Genomic DNA, 19545 nt, shown 5'->3' with positions numbered 1-19545 from the left:
CCATCGACGGTGGTCCGGTCGTCCTGATTAGTTAGCGTTAAACCGGGATTGATGGCAAGGGTTGGTGCACTGATGCATAGTGCAAGACAGCGCTGGGCATATCTGTTAGTAGTAGTCAATTGGTGCTAAGCAAGCTGAGAGTATGATTGAGCATTGTTTAGCATTCTCTTACCTGAAATTGAGTAAGCTTTAGTAAGATCTGGAAGCTGACTGTTCAACACTTATTTTTGGAGATTCTGCCGGATGGAAGGCTGGCAGTGGAATCTCGGCGTCGATTGAAATGCCACATGTGGACAGAGGAACTATGAAATTCAGGGTGGCCAGTGTACCTTCTCTAGCTAATGCCACCAAAATACCGATATAATAAAATAGATTAGGTAACACATTTATACTTGAACAGGCAATCTACCAGGCTACCACTTCAAGGCTTATGCAACTTTAAGGCCAGACTACCAGGTTACTATCAATATAACAACAATATAAATAAAATTTATTATTGTTTCAACAATACACGATACAACAATAATCTAAATTACAATAATTATTTAAATATGATAATTACACAAATAAATGGATTGTCCAAAATGCAAAGACTAGTTAAAAACACACATTACAAAAATAGAAAATGAAATAAATAAAATTGGAGACCAGCGGCCATATAGCTGCCAACAAGATTATGATTGAGAGTCTTTTTGAAGAACTCTCGGGACTCAATATTATGTCTTTTTGAAGAACTCTCGGGACTCAAGATTAATTTCCATAAAAGTGAGATTTTTTTTTTTTTGGAAAGGCAAAAGAGGAGGAAGATCAGTATAAACAGATCTTTGGATGTGATGCTGGACAACTCCCTTTTAGATACTTAGGTATTCCAATCCATTACAAGAAACTCAAAAATTCTGATTGGTATCCGGTAGAAACACGGTTTGAGAGTAAATTAGGATGCTGGAAAAGGAAGTTACTATCCTATGGGGATAGGTTAGTGCTTATTAATTCAGTATTAACTAGCTTACCGATGTTTATGTTGTCTTTCCTACAAATACCCGTTGGGGTAAGGAAACGTTTGGACTTCTATAGATCTAGATTCTTCTGGCAGTCCGACGAAAACAAAAGAAAATACCGGCTTACTAAATGGAATATTGTTTGTCGTCCCAAGGATCAAGGAGGCTTAGGTATTGAAGTTCTGGAAATCAAAAATAGATGTTTATTGAGCAAATGGCTTTTTAAACTTCTAAATGAGGATGGGGTGTGGCAGGAATTGCTACATAACAAATACCTAAGACAGAAAACATTATCAGAAGTTCAGCCGAAGCCGTCTGACTCTCCATTCTGGAAAGGTTTGATGGATGTCAAACAGGAGTTCTTTTCCAGGGGTTTTTTCGAAGTAGGTAATGGATTGCAGACCCGCTTCTGGGAAGATACCTGGTTAGGCAAGACTCCTTTGGCACAACAATATCCTTCGCTATATAATATTGTTCATCATAAGAATGTCACCGTTGCACAGGTATTAGGCCTATCACCGCTGAATATTACATTTAGAAGAGTGTTAAATGGTAATAAATGGAATTTGTGGTTGCAATTATGTAGGAAATTAATGGCCGTGCATTTGAATAATGAGGGAGATCGTTTTATTTGGAAATTGACACCAAATGGTCTGTTCACAGTGAAGTCGATGTATGAAGACCTTATGTGTGACCATACCCCCTTTCTGAGAAAATATCTATGGAAAGTTAAAATTCCGCTAAAAATTAAGATTTTTATGTGGTTCTTAAATAATAAGGTTACTGGATGCACACGTCTCCTGACGGTCGCTCAGGATATCTTGTGCCAGGCTGGTTGGCGTCATACTAGAAGGATATGTTGAGTGTCCTCGTAGTATGTTACTCTTTCGATGGTTGATTTTTGTATCAATCCTTGATGTTGCGTGAGTTGTAATACTTTTGCTACTTGAATTTTAATAAAAGGCCGTGTGCATCATCATGATGCAGAAGCCGGGGAATACCCCCATTTCGAAAAAAAAGCTGCCAACAAGATCATCATGGACTTGGGTATGTGTCTCCATATCTTCAATCTACCGATATGTATGGCAAAATGTTTGGATCCAATCATGTTTCTGCTAGGTTTCACATGGCAACTAACATTGTCAAAATCGAAGGGAGCTCCACACCCCTCTCATTTTCGATGATCATATTGTGTAGAATCACACAAAAGTTCTGATCCTATGAAGAGTTTCTTATCCCAAAAACCAGCAAAACCTCAACAATTATAAACCTAGCTTGCTACACACCAAAAGGCTATTTCTATGTCTTCCTGGTATGCTTCTTGGCACTTCGCAAAGTGAGGTTGCCTTTTTCTAGTGGGAGTTGTTATGGTCTTCACAAATATTGACCATGATCATGGATCTCGTCGGCTAGATAGTACCCCCATGGTATAGTCATGACCATTAACAGTGTAGTTGCAGGCCAGAGCATCTCCAATAGCAAGCCTAGCGAATAGATGATATATCTAAAAATGTTGGTGTCTTAGATATATGGACAACCTAAAAGAAGCAATGCCAAATCAGTAGGTCCTCTAAGGCCACTACTTCAAGAACAATTGTTGGGTCACGATGATAACAAGTGAATTGGGCGTGCCATGTTGTCGGGGAATTCTTCCCCCTACAGTGCATATAAGCGATGTTGCCAAGCATGCCCAGCCTCCCCTTGCTCCATTCATCACCATGAGCCTCTTCGAGTCCTCCTCATTGGGAGCTCGGATAGTGGACCCCGTCCACTTTTTCTTCTTATTGTCCCCGTCATCGAGGTTCTTCACAGCGAACATCAAGAGGATGTCCTCAACAATGTCATTGTCCTCGAGCAGATCATCTCAATCGGAATCATTCGAGAACGTGGAATCCTCGTAACAAAACCCCATTGACTCACTCCTTGATGAAGTCCACGATGAACTCCGCTATAGTTGTATGAAATTCATGTGTTATTGTAACTATTTGCTCCATATTTTTAACCGTGAAAGTAAAAAATATAGAAAAAATGTACCTATGGCCTCAAATCGAGCGTACAACAGAATCGTTGGTCGACCGGCCTCAAATCTTTTGCAGCAGTGGTGGTGGATTCAGGGGCACCGTCCTAGGAAGGTATCAGATGTAGGTTGCGCAACCCAGAACTGTCGGTCAAGGAAATTCCGATCTGGTCAACATCTCCCACGGTGCTCCGCAATTGGTCCATGGCTGGTGGCCGGGAGACGTGCCATGACCTCTACGAGTGAGGGGAATGGAGAGGCGTTCGACGCCAGGGGAACTTCTCGGCAACGTGGTGTCGCCGGGTGACTCAAATCTAGGACGGGAGGTGGCGGCGGCTGCGGTGCAAGAGTTTCTAAGTGTGCTCGAGCTAAAATTTTAGGGGCACATCTTTTTCCTAGCGATATGGGAAGCGGCAAATATGGCCCACAAACCGGGTTTATGATGTACGAAGAGGTGGATATGCGGAAAACTGCAAAACCTTTTCCCATGTCAGGCCGATTGAGTGCTCGCCGGTGGGTTTCTGACCGCAACAGGTCAGCACACAGAGGACACAGGGAAAGGACTTCACGAGCTTCCCTTGTAAGCCTCCTCTCCCCTATATAAGGAAAGGGGCAGCTCCCTTCACAGGAGGTTCCAGCTAGTTGAGATCTGCTTCACCCTTAGGGTTTTCTTCCTCTAGCTTCATCTTCTACCTTTGAGCAAGAGCTGCAGAACACCATTGTATCTCCCTGTTGAGTTCATCTCCATCCTCCCCTCATCCGGATCCCTCGGCGTACATTTGGCCCCAACATAAGCCTACACATGGTATCTGTTAGTTCTCCACGACGACAGGGTTTATGATGTACGGAGAGGTGGATATGCAGAAAACTGCAAAACCTTTTCCCATGTCAGGCCGATCATGCGGTATCTAAGTGATCGTTTTTTTTCGTTCAAGTCCGCAAAGTAGCGGTTATTATGTGGAGACGTCTAATACCGTAATTCTTCAATTTGTACTTGTATAATTAAGCATGTGTGGCTACTAGACAGTAGTCTTTTATGTACATCTTCTTTGAAATATTTTTCTTGAGTGCACAACTTGTTCAACCGAAAGTATGATTGAGCACTGTTTACCATCCTCTTACCTGAAGTTGAGCAACTTTTGGTAAACTCTGGAAGCTGAATGCGAGTCCTTTTTTTTGGAGAGATTCTACCGGGTAGAATATTGGCAATGGAATCTCACCTTCGATTCAAATCCCCATATGTGGACAGAGGGACCAGGAAATCTAGGGTGGGCAGCCTGCCAAGCTACCACTTCATGGCATATATGCAGCTGAGGTCAGGCTTGGAGAAAAAACATGTGGTGGAATGGAACTCTCCAAGGTTTTATACAGTATTTCCTCCAAACCTAGTGGTACATCTGTGGTATAATTAAGCATGTGTAGGTAGTATGTACAACTTGTTGTTTCAAATATTTTTCATGAGTGCACAACTTGTGCCATCCTTTGCAATTTGCTTTACTAGCTAGACTACAATGTACAACCCCCAAATTACAATTGAGAAGACCAAAAAAGGTACACTTAAAAGTTAAGAGATCACGATCAAGTGTGATGGACGACGGAGAAGCGAAACCAAATAAATTAATCACCGGTCCTTCTCGGCGGTGCTGGCGTCGCTGACCCGCCTGTGCGGCGAGGCCGCCGTGTCGTCCACCGGCACGACGCCGCCCTCCTTGCGGCTCCTGATCTTGATGAGGCCGTAGAGCTTCTTGAACTCTCGCATGGGCGTCTCCTTCCCGAACCCCCCGCCCGGCGACAGGCTCGCCGCGTTGGACTCGCACGCCGCCGCGTTGGGCTCGTCGAGGTGGCCGGATAATCTTGAGCTGAGCCTGGGCGGCCGCGCCGCGGATGCGGAGCTGGTTCTGGCAGGCGGCGCCGCGACGTGCTGCAGCGCGCTGATGACGGTGCGGAGCGCGCGGCTAGGGGAGGCTCGGTTGGCGAGCATGATCTCGCCGAGCTCGGCGGGGCTGAGGCGCGCGCCAGCGTGGAAGCCCTCCTCCACCTGCGGGTAGAGCTTGTGGTCCTTGAGGCCGAGGTAGTTGCTGGCGAGCGCCTTGAAGCCCTCGAAGTCGCAGAGGGTGAAGTGGATGTGCACGTCCAGCCGGCCCGGGCGCAGCACGGCCGGGTCCACGCCGTCCTTGCCGCCGCTCATGGTGAAGACCATCACGCGCTCCTCGCCACAGCAGGAGGAGAGCCCGTCCATGAAGCCCAGCACTCTGGCGGCCCTGGCGGCGGAGGTTTCACTGTCGCCGCGGCGGAGGTAGCGGTCGAGGTCCTCGACGAGGATGAGCGAGCGCGGGGCGGTGTCGAGGAGCATGGCGCGGAGGTCGTCGTCGGTTCCGGCGCGGGAGAGGTCGACGTCGTAGACGTCGTAGCCGAGGAACCTGGCCATGGCGGCGGCGAAGGTGGACTTGCCGGTGCCGTGCGGGCCGTAGAGCAGGTAGCTCCGGCGCCAGACGCGGCCGAGGCGGTGGTAGTACGCGCGGCCCTTGAGGAAGGTCTCGAGGTCGGCGCGGACCCGGGCCTTGAGGTCCGGGTCCATGGCCACCGTGTCGAGCGTGGCCGGGTGGGCGAAGGGCGCGGACGCCCAGCGCGGCGCGCCGAGGGAGCCGCCGGAGTTGGCGTAGAGGCGGAGCTCGCGGCGGCGCAGGTCCATCTCGTCGGCGACGGACTCGACGTGCTGGAGGTAGGGCCGCAGCACGCGGGTGCGGTCGTGGCGGCGCACGCGCAGGACGAGGCGGTCGGGGCCGGCGTTGGTCCAGGCGAGGCGCGCGCCGAGGAAGGCGTCGTGCGCGGTGTGGCCGGGGCCGAGCTGCAGCGAGAAGTCGTTGGTCTTGGTCGGGGAGGAGAGCACGCAGGCGGCGTCCGCGTCCTCCAGCGAGGGCAGCGACGACACGTAAGCCGCCGCCTTGCGGAAGAGCGGGTTCTCGGCCGCGTCGCCGGCGGCGACGAGCCGCGGCACGTCGTAGTACTGGTAGGCCTGGGCCCACTCGTCGGCCCAGCGCCAGAGCCGGCGGGCCGCTTGCGCCGCCGACTTGTAGGAGAGCACCGCCCGCAGCGCGACCGCGGCCAGGGCGGCGTAGGCCAGGACGCCGACAACGTCCGGCAGCGGCATGGCGCGCGGCTGACCCCACGAGGAGGAGTCGCGCGCACGGTTGCGCGGTTTGATTCGGTCGCGTCGGTTGGTTTGGTTTCCTTTGTTTGGGAGGGAGGAAGAGAGAGAGATTGGGAAGGTAGGTTGGCGTGGGGTTTTAAGTAGAGAGCGTGGTTGGGTTGGGGATTATGGTCGGGATTGGCGCGGGTCAAAGAAAGAAAGAAAGGCAGAGGGTACACGGGAGGAGAAGGCGCTGCTGCTGCTTGCGTAGGCGTAGCGGAGACGAATTTCTCTTTTTTCTGAATTTCATATGGCCTCCTTTTTGTGGTGGTTTGAAACTGTTTGGACTCGTCGCGTTATCTGCTCCGTTTTTTGTTTCTTGATTGAGATGAGATTTCTTGTGTAATTGGTGTGGTTGAGGTGATTGGAACAGGTGCGTGGTTGACAGATTCCTGCATTATTACCACACATTGATTGTAGCAGTTGATGTGCTTGAATCTCTGATATTTTGTACTGTACTATCTGCTTCTGTAAACGTCTCTCCTCGGAACTTGGGGCATCTTCGGTGAGGCCAAGTGGCCAACGTAAATCTTCGCCAAAGTAAGAGCATCCCCACTCGTTGGCGCTCCCCACGCCCAAATCCGGACGAAACTACCGCCGGATTGGACGAAATTAAGTCGTGGGGAGTACCATATTTCCAGTCGTCCACCCGGAGTTCGGTGGATAGAGTTTAAATTCAAACAAATCGCCGTCCCGCGCTACAAGTACGGGCAGTTGATCGGTAAAAGGAGCAAAAGGATCAGCCACAGATCGGCGATCGGAGGGAAATTACACGGAGACGAGGCTCGTCGGCGGTCCCGGCCGGCACGGCGGTGTCCGACGGACCGGCTTCCTCACACGCCGTGGCCGAAGCGGCTGCGGCGGGCGACGATGAAGCGGCGGCGGCGGTGGACGTCGAGCGGCCCGCGGTCGACGAGGTAGATGGTGAGGTAGACGAGGTAGGAGCCGGCGGAGACGACGTAGTGGCTCGGAGGATGTCGTTGCGGTGGCCCCGGTACCAATTCCTCGTCTCCTCGTCCATCAGTTCCATGTCGCCGCCGCCCATGAGGAACGCCAAGTCTGTGTTCCTCTTCTTCGCCGCCACCGTCGTCTTCAGCAGGGCGATCCGGGCGCCTTGGTTGGCGAGCATCTCAAGTCGGCCCAGCACTTGTCGATCGACGCCTGCATCCTGTCGGCGGGATTGTCCGTCCGTTTGAGCTCTTTCTGCTTCTTCTGGCCGAGCTCAGGGCGCCCTTCCGCCGCGCAAGCCGGCGGAGCGTCGGGGTTGTACTTCTCGGTCTTGCTTTTCGAGAGGGACGTGCGAACTTCCTTCCACTTCTCGCACTTCTCGAGGCGGGCGTAGACGTTGAGGAACTTGAACCGCAGGCCGGTGTCGTCCGTGTACATGTCCAAAGCTCGGCGCAGCTGGGAAAAAAGAGCACGGCGATACGGGTCAGCTAACGACGATGTACCTCGGTGGTGTAGGGCCGGCGGATCATACCCTTTGCTCCATGTCGTGGCCGCCGATCGGCCGTTTGTCGATCTCCTCCCGTACGCCGTGCCATTTGCTGCACGCCGTCCGCATGATCCCCCAATGGGTGGCCATTGCCTTGTCTCCCCGGTACACGTTCATGTTCGTCTTGTTGAAGTAGGGATCGACGAGCTTGCGTTCCTCGTACGCCCGCCTCACTCGAAACCAGTATGTGTCGAACGACTGATTGGCCCCGATTATGCCGTTCGTGGACACGGTCATCCAAGCTTCGGCGAGGCACTCCTCTTCCTTCGGCGTCCATTTGATACGCGGTTCGGCAGGTGGCGAGTCCTTCTTCCTCTTCTTCTTCCCCTTCGACGGGTTGGCGGCGGCTTCGGTTGGCTCTTCTTCTTCCTCGCCTTCTTCTTCGACGGCTTGGCTTCCGTCGGCAACATCCTCCCGATGCTCGTTGCGCGCCGCCACAGCTGCCGTCGCCCTCGTCTCCTCTTGCGTGAAGAACCCCGGGCACGCAGCGGCGGCGGTCATGAAGAACCCCGGGCTCGCAGCGGCGGCGGCGGAGCCGGAGGTGATCATCTCGTGGATCTCCTCTTCGTTCGGCGCCGCCATCGCACCGAACGCGAGCGGCCCTCGTCGCGGGGCCGGCGAGGTGCCCTCGAACAGGCCGCCGCCGACGCCGACGTCAAGCTCGGGCGGCGACGGTGTGGGCTTGGACGGTTGGACGTAGGCGCCCTCTTGGAACACGGCGGTCGGCGACCGGCGAGTACAGCGAAGGCGAGAAGGAAGACGGGGAACTTGTTGTACCTTGCGTCGGCCATTGGCCGGGGAACACGCCGCCGCTATAGGCCATGCTGATTAACCTCAAGTGTTCGTCTTGGGCCGCCTCCGCCGACCTCTTGGCGGCGGCTCTTTTCACCCTCTCCGCCCGGCGCTTGTTTCCACGTCGCGCCGTTTCTCGTCCGCCGCCCACTCGGCGTTCGACATGCCCGGCGGCTTCGTCTTCTTCTTCCGCATCTTCCTCGCCGGCGCCTTCGGCGGCATTGTGGTGGACGAGAAGACGAGGAGGAGAGTGGTGGTGGACGAGAAGACGCCGCCGAGAACCGGAGGCTCGGAAGACGAGGAGATTGGGGGATTTTGGCGGGAGAGAATGGGGATATGCAAGCAAATTGGAGGGAATGGGGAAATGCAAGCAAATTGGAGGGAAAATCACAGGATTTGGTTTTCCAGTCGCCGACTACGCGGGTCCACACGCCGTTTCGCGCGCTTTCGTTTCGTCCGGAGTCCCGAGCGCGCCCGGGGGCCGGGGGTGGCGTGGGCTCGCCGGATGGATTAAGGGCCAAATCCGGACGAAAACGAGGAACCGGGGGCGCGACTGGGCCGAATTTCGCCGTCCGGATGGAAAAAACGTCGCTCGGGGGCCTCGTCGGGGGGACGAGTGGAGATGCTCTAAGTTACACCATGAAATGTCTATAGTAGTATCATACTGTCATGCATACAATATTAATGTATGATACTATTTTCATGATGCTTAGTATCACCCATAGTAATATTATAGAGTAATTATATTTATTAATTTGTAGGATATTAATAAAAAATTGTGCACAAAATTTAGTTGATTTTTTTTAGTTCTACGTGCTATTACAGTATCTACATATTATACTGTTATTATCTCTTCCATCATTAATTGACGTGACTCATCAGGTTTTTTTTCATGCATGTGTAGTGCATGATAATAGTTATGATAATCCACTGTAGGTAGTCTAAGGCCTTTCACAATGAACTGGTTCTTAGCATATTATCCTAGGTAAGATACACCACTACTTCAATGCATTGTTTCTTAATTGTTATATCTACATTTACTAACATTTGGTATATGTATGAATGTGATTGAGCTAGGATTGCATTTTTGCCCATGGTTCTGTGCAAATGTTGTTCTTTTAGCTAAGATACAACACTACTATCTTTTTTCATTAACTGTAATGCCACGTAGATATTTTGGATATGATCACACGCTAAAAGCACCCACTGTGAAAGGTTTAAGGTCATCTCTAACACGAAGACGTTCGGATCGAGTCAGTTCAAACCTGTCCGTTGCATAACCCAAGGATCACTAGTAGAGAATGGGCCTATAGCACCGGTTCGTAACTAGTTTTTTGCATTTGTTGTGCAATCGGTGTAAAGCAATTGGCACTAAAGGCTCCCCCTTTAGCACCGGTTAACACGTGGCGGTGTCCAAGCACTTCCATCTACTAGTAGAGAAAATTCTTGCAGTAGTGTGGCAAAACCACCCTTTGTGGCATGGATTTGGCACGCCACTGATGTCGCATCAGCGGTATTTGGTACATGTGGCGTGCCAGAAACCTGATACCTATGTTTTTTTCCGAATTAAAACGAAATTCTTACTTTTGTTCAAGTTGAATGCAAAGGGAAATACAAGAAGCACAACCAAAACACATTATTAACACAATCAATGAGCTTCCATATTGGTTAATCAAATCCATTATATTATTTATATTATGTAACCCTAGGTGCTTGGAAGCGCACACCCTCTCGGCATACTTCATCAAATAGTAAATTAACATTGCATGGAATAATCTATACATTATAAAAAAATAGTGACCAAAGGGGAATACACTTCAAGGATGGATATAGAGTAGTACGAAAAACAATAGTAGCGCATAATCTTCAAACTGGTGAGACATGTAGACGCTAAATAATGAGCTCGATGACAAGTGATAGGCGCACTCACCCCTTGCATGTCCGGTACGTCTCCATGTCTCCTAAAAACAACATCAACAATCATTGAGATCAACTAACAACAATACACATGCTTGCAAACCTAATATCTATGGGCAGGAGGAGGTGCCCGATCTCTCGGACACAGGACCAGTTGAGCTGCACGTTTTTCCCTAAGTGCCCTAAGTGCTGAATTGCTACCCAATATATCGTAGGCAAGTGTCGCCTGTGATGTCTACGCACGCTTCTATTCCTGTAGACAGTGTTGGGCCTCCAAGAGCAGAGGTTTGTAGAACAGCAGAAAGTTTCCCTTAAATGAATCACCCAAGGTTTATCGAACTCATTGAGGTAGAGGTCAAAGATATCCCTCTCAAGCAACCCTGCAATTACGATACAAGAAGTCTCTTGTGTCCCCAACACACATAATACACTTGTCAGATGTATAGGTGCACTAGTTCGGCGAAGAGATAGTAAGATGCAAGTGATATGGATGAATATGAGGTGTAATAGCAATCTGAAATAAATATGGCAGCAAGTAAACATGTAGCAGAACTTGTTGGAAACGGTGTTTCAATGCTTAGAAACAAGGCCTAGGGATCATACTTTCACTAGTGGACACTCTCAACAATGATCACATAATTGAATAAATAAATGATAATCTCAAACACTCTCTTGTTGGATAACAAACACCATTCATTGTGTAGGGCTACAAGAGCACCCTCAAGCCGGAGTAAACAAGCTCCACAACTTCATAAAGGAATCACACACGATGCGCACACTGTCACCGTCACACCGTGGAGAGTGAATCCGGAGTTCATATTAAAGTAACCTCTAGAGTGCATAGTAATAGTTAACTTCATAATCTACAAGAGATTACAATCATAACCTACGCCAAGTACTTCATGATGCACACACTGTCAACTTTACATCATGGAGGAGGAATAGACTACTTTAATAACATCACTAGAGTAGCACATAGATTAATAGTGATACAAAGATCATAATCACATAAAGATCACATGGGAGAGAGAGATGAACCACATAGCTACCGGTAGAGCCCTCAGCCTCGGGGGAGAACTACTCCCTCCTCATCATAGGAGACAACAACGGCGATGAAGATGGCGGTGGTGTCGATGGAGATGACTTCCGGGGGCAATTCCCCGTCCCGGCGGCGTGCCGGAACAGAGACTTCTGTCCCCCGAAACGGAGTTTCGCGATGGCGGCGGCGTCCCTGGAGTCTTTCTGGAGTTTCGTCAATTGGTATCGGGTTTTTAGGTCTCGAGGGATTTTATAGGCGAAGAGGCGGAGTCGGAGGGGCCAGGGGGCTTCCTCCCCATAGGCTGGCGCGCCCCCCCTCTAGGCCGCGCCGCCCTGTGGTCTGGGGGCCCTGGGCCTCCTCCCCGGCTCCCCTTCGGTGTTCTGGTCCGTCTCGGTGAAATAAGATGTTTGGCTTTTGTTTCGTCGAATTCCGAGAATATTGCCCGAACAGCTTTTCTGGAACCAAAAACAGCAGAAAACAGGAACTGGCACCTCGACATCTTGTTAATAGGTTAGTTCCGGAAAATGCATAAAATCATTATAAAGTGTGAGCAAAACATGTAGGTATTGTCATAAAACTAGCATGGAACATCAGAAATTATAGATACGTTGGAGACGTATCAAGCATCCCCAAGCTTAGTTCCTACTCGCCCTCGAGTAGGTAAACGATAAAAAGAATAATTTATGTAGTGACATGCTACTTACATAATCTTGATCATACTATTGTAAAGCATATGAGATGAATGAAGTGACTCAAGGCAGCGATCTATAGTTTGCTAACAAATAGATAACATATAGCAAAACTTTTCATGAATAGTACTTTCAAGACAAGCATCAAAAAGTCTTGCATAAGAGTTAACTCATAAAGCAATAAATTCAAAGTAAAAGGCATTGAAGCAACACAAAGGATGATTAAGTTTCAGCAATTGCTTTCAACTTTCAACATGCATATCTCATGGATAATTGTCAACACAAAGTAATATGATGAATGCAAGTAAGCAAGTATGTAAGAATCAATGCACAGTTGACACAAGTGTTTGCTTCTAAGATAGAAAGGAGTAGGTAAACTGACTCGACATAAAGTAAAAGAAAGGCCCTTCGCAGAGGGAAGCAGGGATTAAATCATGTGCTAGAGCTTTTTAAGTTTTGAAATCATGTAGAGAGCATACAAATAAAGTTTTGAGAGGTGTTTGTTGTTGTCAACGAATGGTAGTGGGCACTCTAACTACCTCATCAACCAGACTTTCAAGAGCGGCTCCCATGAAGGACGTTATCTCTACCAGCAAGGTAGATCATCCCTCTTCTCTTTTGTTTACACATCTATTTTAGTTTTATTTATAGATGACACTCCTCCCAACCTTTTGCTTTCACAAGCCATGGCTAACCGAATCCTCGGGTGCCTTCCAACATTTCACATACCATGAAGGAGTGTCTATTTGCAAAATTAAGTTGCTTACTGATGAATCAGGGCAAAACATGTGAAGAGAATTATTAGTGAAGGTTAAATAATTGGGGCTGGGAACCCCGTTGCCAGCTCTTTTTGCAAAATTATTGGATAAGCGGATGAGCCACTAGTCCATTGGTGAAAGTCTGTCAAGAGTAAATCACAAGGTTGAAAGATAAAACACCACATACTTCCTCATGAGCGATAAAACATTGACACAAATAAGAGATAATAACTTTTGAATTGTTTAAAGGTAGCACATGAAGTATTTACTTGGAATGGCAGAAAAATACCACATAGTAGGTAGTTATGATGGACACAAATGGCATAGGTTTTGGCTCAAGGTTTTGGATGCACGAGAAGCATTCCCTCTCAGTACAAGGCTTTGGCTAGTAAGGTTGTTTGAAGCAAACATAAGTATGAACCGGTACAGCAAAACTTACATAAGAACATATTGCAAGCATTATAAGACTCTACACTGTCTTCCTTGTTGCTCAAACCCTTTTACCAGAAAATATCTAGACCTTAGAGAGACCAAGCATGCAAACCAAATTTCAACAAGGTCTACGGTAGTTCTCCACTAATAGGTTTAAACTGCATGATACAAGAGAAACATGATCTACTTGAGAGCTCAAAATAATTGCCAATTATCAAATTATTCAAGACAATATGAAGCATTTTCTGTTTCCAACCAAATAGCAATAAATGAAATGACTTTCAACTTTCGCCATGAACATTAAAAGTAAAGCTAAGAACACCAGTGTTCATATGAAACAGCGGAGCGTGTCTTTCTCCCACACAAGGATTGCTAGGATCCGAATTTATTTAAACACAAACAAAAATAAAAACACACAGACGCTCCAAGTAAAGCACATAAGATGTGACCGAATAAAAATATAGTTTCACTAGAGGTGACTCGATAAGTTGTCGATGAAGAAGGGGATGCCTTGGGCATCCCCAAGCTTAGATGCTTGAGTCTTCTTGAAATATGCGGGGATGAACCACGGGGGCATCCCCAAGCTTAGACTTTTCACTCTTCTTGATCATATATCATCCTCCTCTCTTGACCCTTGAAAACTTCCTCCACACCAAACTCAAAACAAACTCATTAGAGGGTTAGTGCATAATCAAAAATTCACATATTCAGAGGTGACACAATCATTCTTAACACTTCTGGACATTGCACAAAGCTACTGAAAGTTAATGGAACAAAGAAAGCCATTCAACATAGTAAAAGAGGCAATGCGAAATAAAAGGCAGAATCTGTCAAAACAGAACAGTCCGTAAAGACGAATTTTTTAGAGGCACTTAACTTGCTCAGATGAAAAAGCTCAAATTGAATGAAAGTTGCGTACATATCTGAGGATCACACACGAAAATTGGAAGATTTTTCTGAGTTACCTACAGAGAGGCCTACTCAAATTCGTGACAGCAAGAAATCTGTTTCTGCGCAGTAATCCAAATCTAGTATCAACCTTACTATCAAAGACTTTACTTGGCACAACAATGCAATAAAAAAAGATAAGGAGATGTTGCTACAGTAGTAACAACTTCCAAGACACAACAAAACAGTAGAAAAATAAAAACATGGATTATCTCCCAAGAAGTGCTTTCTTTATAGCCATTAAGATGGGCTCAGTAATTTTAATGATGCTCTCGCAAGAAATAAGAGTTGAAGCAAAAGAGAGCATCAAAAGCAAGTAAGAAACACTTTTAAGTCTAACCCACTTCCTATGAAAAGGAATCTTGTAAATAAACAGGTCATGTAAGCATAATGCAATAAGCGTAGAAAGGCAATACAAGCGCAACTTCAAGATTCTCAACATAAAGAGGGGAAACTTAATATTATTAAGATGCATATAACCATGTTTCCCTCTCTCATAATAACTTTCAGTAGCATCATGAACAAACTCAACAATATAACTATCACATAAAGCATTCTTATTCACATGCATAAAAGTATCATTACTCTCCACAAAAGCATAGTCATTACTATTAATTTTAGTGGGAGCAAATTCAATAAAATAGCTATCATTATTATTCTCATCACCATAATCATCATATATAGGAGGCATATTGTAATCATAATTAATCTTCTCCTCAATAGTAGGTGGACCGAAAATATGATAGTCATCATTGTAATCATCATATATAGGAGGTAAGGTATCATCAAAGTAAATTTTTCTCCTCCATGCTTGGGGGACTAAAAATATCATGCTCATCAAAACCAGCTTCCCCAAGCTTAGAACTTCCTATATCATTAGCACTAATTGCATTCATACTAATAACATTGCTACTATCATGCAGATAAGGTTCCATAGGTTTTTTAATTTTCGCATCAAACCATTCATGTCTTAACTCAGGAAATAGATTAAAAAGCTCACTGTTGTTTTCCATTATGCCTAGCTAGTGAAAAATAAAAACAAGAAACAAAAAGATGCAATTGCAGGATCTAAAGGAAATAGCTTCGAGCACTCACACATCGGCAACAGTGCTAGGAAATAGCTTAGTAGTCGGAGGATGTGAATACCTTTTACCTTACCTCCCCGGCAACGGCGCCGTAAAAATAGCTTGATGTCTACGCACGTTTCTATTCATGTAGACGAGTGTTGGGCCTCCAAGAGCGAGAGGTTTGTAGAACAGCAGCAAGTTTCCCTTAAGTGAATCACCCAAGGTTTATCGAACTCGGGGAGGTAGAGGTCAAAGATATCCCTCTCAAGCAACCCCGCAATTACGATACAAGAAGTCTCTTGTGTCCCCAACACACCTAATACACTTGTCAGATGTATAGGTGCACTAGTTCGGCGAAGAGATAGTAAGATGCAAGTGATATGGATGAATATGAGGTGTAATAGCAATCTGAAATAAATATGGCAGCAAGTAAACATGTAGCAGAACTTGTTGGAAACGGTGTTTCAATGCTTAGAAACAAGGCCTAAGGATCATACTTTCACTAGTGGACACTCTCAACAATGATCACATAATTGAATAAATAAATGCTAATCTCAAACACTCTCTTGTTGGATAACAAACACCATTCATTGTGTATGGCTACAAGAGCACCCTCAAGCCGGAGTAAACAAGCTCCACAACTTCATAAAGGAATCACACACGATGCGCACACTGTCACCGTCACACCGTGGAGAGTGAATCCGGAGTTCATATTAAAGTAACCTCTAGAGTGCATAGTAATAGTTAACTTCATAATCTACAAGAGATTACAATCATAACCTACGCCAAGTACTTCATGATGCACACACTGTCAACTTTACATCATGGAGGAGGAATAGACTACTTTAATAACATCACTAGAGTAGCACATAGATTAATAGTGATACAAAGCTCATGATCACATAAAGATCACATGGGAGAGAGATGAACCACATAGCTACCGGTAGAGCCCTCAGCCTCGGGGGAGAACTACTCCCTCCTCATCATAGGAGACAGCAACGGCGATGAAGATGGCGGTGGTGTCGATGGAGATGACTTACGGGGGCAATTCCCCGTCCCGGCGGCGTGCCGGAACAGAGACTTCTGTCCCCCGAAACGGAGTTTTGCGATGGCGGCGGCATCCTGATGACCCACAAGTATAGGGGGTGTATCGTAGTATCTTCGATAAGTAAGAATGTCGATCCCAACGAGGAGCAGAAGGTGTTGACAAGCAGTTTCGATGAAGGATTCACTGTAAATGCTCACAGACAAGTATTCGGGGGGTTTTGATGTAACGAGATGAATAAAGTACGAGTAAGTAAAGTGCGAGAGTAATAATTGCAGCGAGTGGCCCAATCCTTTTTAGCACAAAGGACAAGCCGGTTTGTTTACTTATAATGACCAAACGTTCTCGAGGACACACGGGATTTTAGTCTAGTGCTTTCGCTACATACGGCTAATTAATCTTCATTGTTTTGATAAGTGTTGTGTGGGTGAACCTATGCTAATGTACCGCCCTTCCTAGGACTAATACAAACTTGTGATTATACCCCTTGCAAGCATCCGCAACTACAAGAAAGTAATTAAGATAAATCTAACCACAGCCTTAAACTACGAGATCCCGCTATCCCTCCCGCATCGATATACCAACGGGGCTCGGGTTTCGTCACTCCGGCAACCCCGCAATTGGAAAACGAGTACAAGATGCATTCCCCTAGGCCCATAAAGGTGAAGTGTCGTGTAGTCGACGTTCACACGACACCACTAGAAGAATAACACCACAACTTAAATATCATAACATTGAATATTACTCAACCATACTTCACTACTAACATTTAGACTTCACCCATGTCCTCAAGAACTAAACGAACTACTCACGAGACATCATATGGAACATGATCAGAGGTGATATGATGATGAATAACAATCTGAACATAAACCTTGGTTCAGCGGTTTCACTCAATAGCATCAATAACAAGTAGAAATCAACACCGGGAGAGTTTCCCCTATCAAACAATCAAGATCAAACCCAAATTGTTACAGCGGTGACGGCGTGCAGCGGTGGAGACGGCGGTGATGATGATGAAGATGATGATGATGGTGATGGAGATGATGTCCAGCTCGATGACGGTGACGATGGCGTCGATTTCCCCCTCCGGGAGGGAATTTCCCCGGCGGATCTCAGCCTGCCGGAGAGCTCTTTTCTCTCTGGTGTTCTCCGCCCCGCAGAGGCGGTTGTGGCTCTTCGCGATGTACCCCTGGAGCTTAGGTTTTCGGGACGAAGACATACGCGAAGAAAAGGAGGCGAGAGGGGGCTGTGGGCCCCCTCCTCACAGGGCGGCGCGGCCAGGCCTTGGGCCGCACCGGCCTATGAGGTGGGCCCACCTCGGGTCCCCTCGGCTCCCCCTTCTGCTCCCTTCGTCATCTGGAAAAATAGGATTTTTCATATAATTTCCGTCAACTGTTGATCTTCCGAAATATTGCATTCTGACGGTGCTTTTTCCAGCAGAATCCTGGCTCCGGTGCGCGATCCCCAAGTAATCATGAAACATGCAAAATAGATGAAATAACATAAGTATCATCTCCAAATATGAAATATATCAATGATTAACAGCAAATTATGATATAAAATAGTGATGCAAAATGGACGTATCAACTCCCCCCAAGCTTAGACCTCGCTTGTCCCCAAGCGAAACTGAACTCGGTAAACAAGACCACATGTTTATGGAGTGAAGAGTCGATAAATAAAATACGGACAAGAAGCATCATATTCATTCACACAAGACATTCTAGTAAACAACTCCCTCATATAATTCAACTTGAAACAAGTAGAAGGTAATCACAAATAAAGGTGCATAAGGAATCATATTTGGTGGTGGCAAACTTTGTTCTTGGTCAGAGAACAGTTAACAAATTATATTTATCTATTGAGCAGCACTCTCATATTAAAGCTTATGGTAAACTTGCATACTCAATCATAGTAATCTCCTCATAATCACTGATAACTTTCAAAGCTGTATTCATTCAGATAAAACTTGTACTAAACAAGGAAGAGTAAAAGACATGATGAAATAGATCACAATATAAATGGTTTGATCACAACAACTCAAATGCTTGCTTGAGATGGAGGGAAATAGGTTTACCGACTCAACATAAAGTAAAAGAACAGGCCCTTCGCAGAGGGAAGCAGGGATTAAATCATGTGCTAGAGCTTTTTAAGTTTTGAAATCATATAAAGAGCATAAAAGTAAAGTTTTGAGAGGTGTTTGTTGTTGTCAACGAATGGTAGCGGGTACTCTAACCCCCTTGCCAAATAGACCTCCAAAGAGCGGCTCCCATGAAGGACGTTATCTCTACCAGCAAGGTAGATCATCCCTCTTCTCTTTTGTTTACACATGTACTTTAGTTTATTTAAGGATGACACTCCCCCAACCTTTGCTTACACAAGCCATGGCTAACCGAATCCTCGGGTGCCTTCCAACAATCTCATACCATGGAGGAGTGTCTATTGCAAAATTAAGTTGCTTACCGATGAATCGAGCAAAACATGTGAAGAGAATTATTAATGAAAGTTGATTAATTGGGGCTCGGGAACCCCGTTGCCGGCTCTTTTTGCAAAATTATAGGATAAGTGGATGAAGCCACTAGTCCATTAGTGGAAGCTACCTAACAAGACCGAAAGATAAAACACCACATACTTCCTCATGAGCTATAAAACATTGACACAAATAAGAAGTAATAAATTTTGAATTGTTTAAAGGTAGCACATGAAGTATTTACTTGGAATGGCAGGGAAATACCATGTAGTAGGTAGATATGGTGGACACAAATGGCATAGGTTTGGGTTGAGGTTTGGATGCACGAGAAGCATTCCCTCTCAGTACAGGTCTTTGGCTAGCAAGGTTAATTAGCAAGCACAAAAGTTGAGGGAAACAAACGAATACAAATGTGATAGAAACAATCATGCATCTTTCTTGTAAGCACAAACAATTTTAACTTCAGAATAATAAGCTATGAGCTAACAAGAAAGGAAGACAATGAAACAACTATATATATTTCTCTTTTCTACTTAAACCTCAAGGTGTTGTTGCTATTGACCAATGCTAAGTTTGCCAAAACCAAATAGATTTACTCAATGCTCCCAAAGTGGTACCAATACTAAAATCAAGATCAATCATATAATAGAGATTGCAAACTAAAATAAGGTGTGCAATATGGAAATGA

General features: G+C 46.2%; 1 protein-coding gene across 1 annotated transcript; it reads right to left on the bottom strand.

The window, feature by feature from the left end:
- Positions 1–4457: 4457 nt before the first annotated feature.
- Positions 4458–6248, bottom strand: LOC124648270 (AAA-ATPase At2g46620-like). Its single transcript, XM_047188062.1, has one exon. It carries the CDS (start codon positions 6164–6166, stop codon positions 4637–4639), a length of 1530 nt encoding a protein of 509 aa, XP_047044018.1. The 5' UTR covers positions 6167–6248; the 3' UTR covers positions 4458–4636.
- Between the last annotated feature and the right edge of the window lie 13297 nt (positions 6249–19545).

Source organism: Lolium rigidum, chromosome 4, assembly GCF_022539505.1.
Source record: "Lolium rigidum isolate FL_2022 chromosome 4, APGP_CSIRO_Lrig_0.1, whole genome shotgun sequence".
NCBI classification, from domain to species: domain Eukaryota; kingdom Viridiplantae; phylum Streptophyta; class Magnoliopsida; order Poales; family Poaceae; genus Lolium; species Lolium rigidum.
The sequence above is the reverse complement of the archived record's forward strand: the minus strand, read 5'-3'. Positions and strand labels throughout refer to the sequence as shown.

Coding starts and splice junctions, on each gene's coding strand:
- LOC124648270 (XM_047188062.1), bottom strand. CDS start 6,166: ATGCCGCTGCCGGACGTTGTCGGCGTCCTGGCCTACGCCGCCCTGGCC.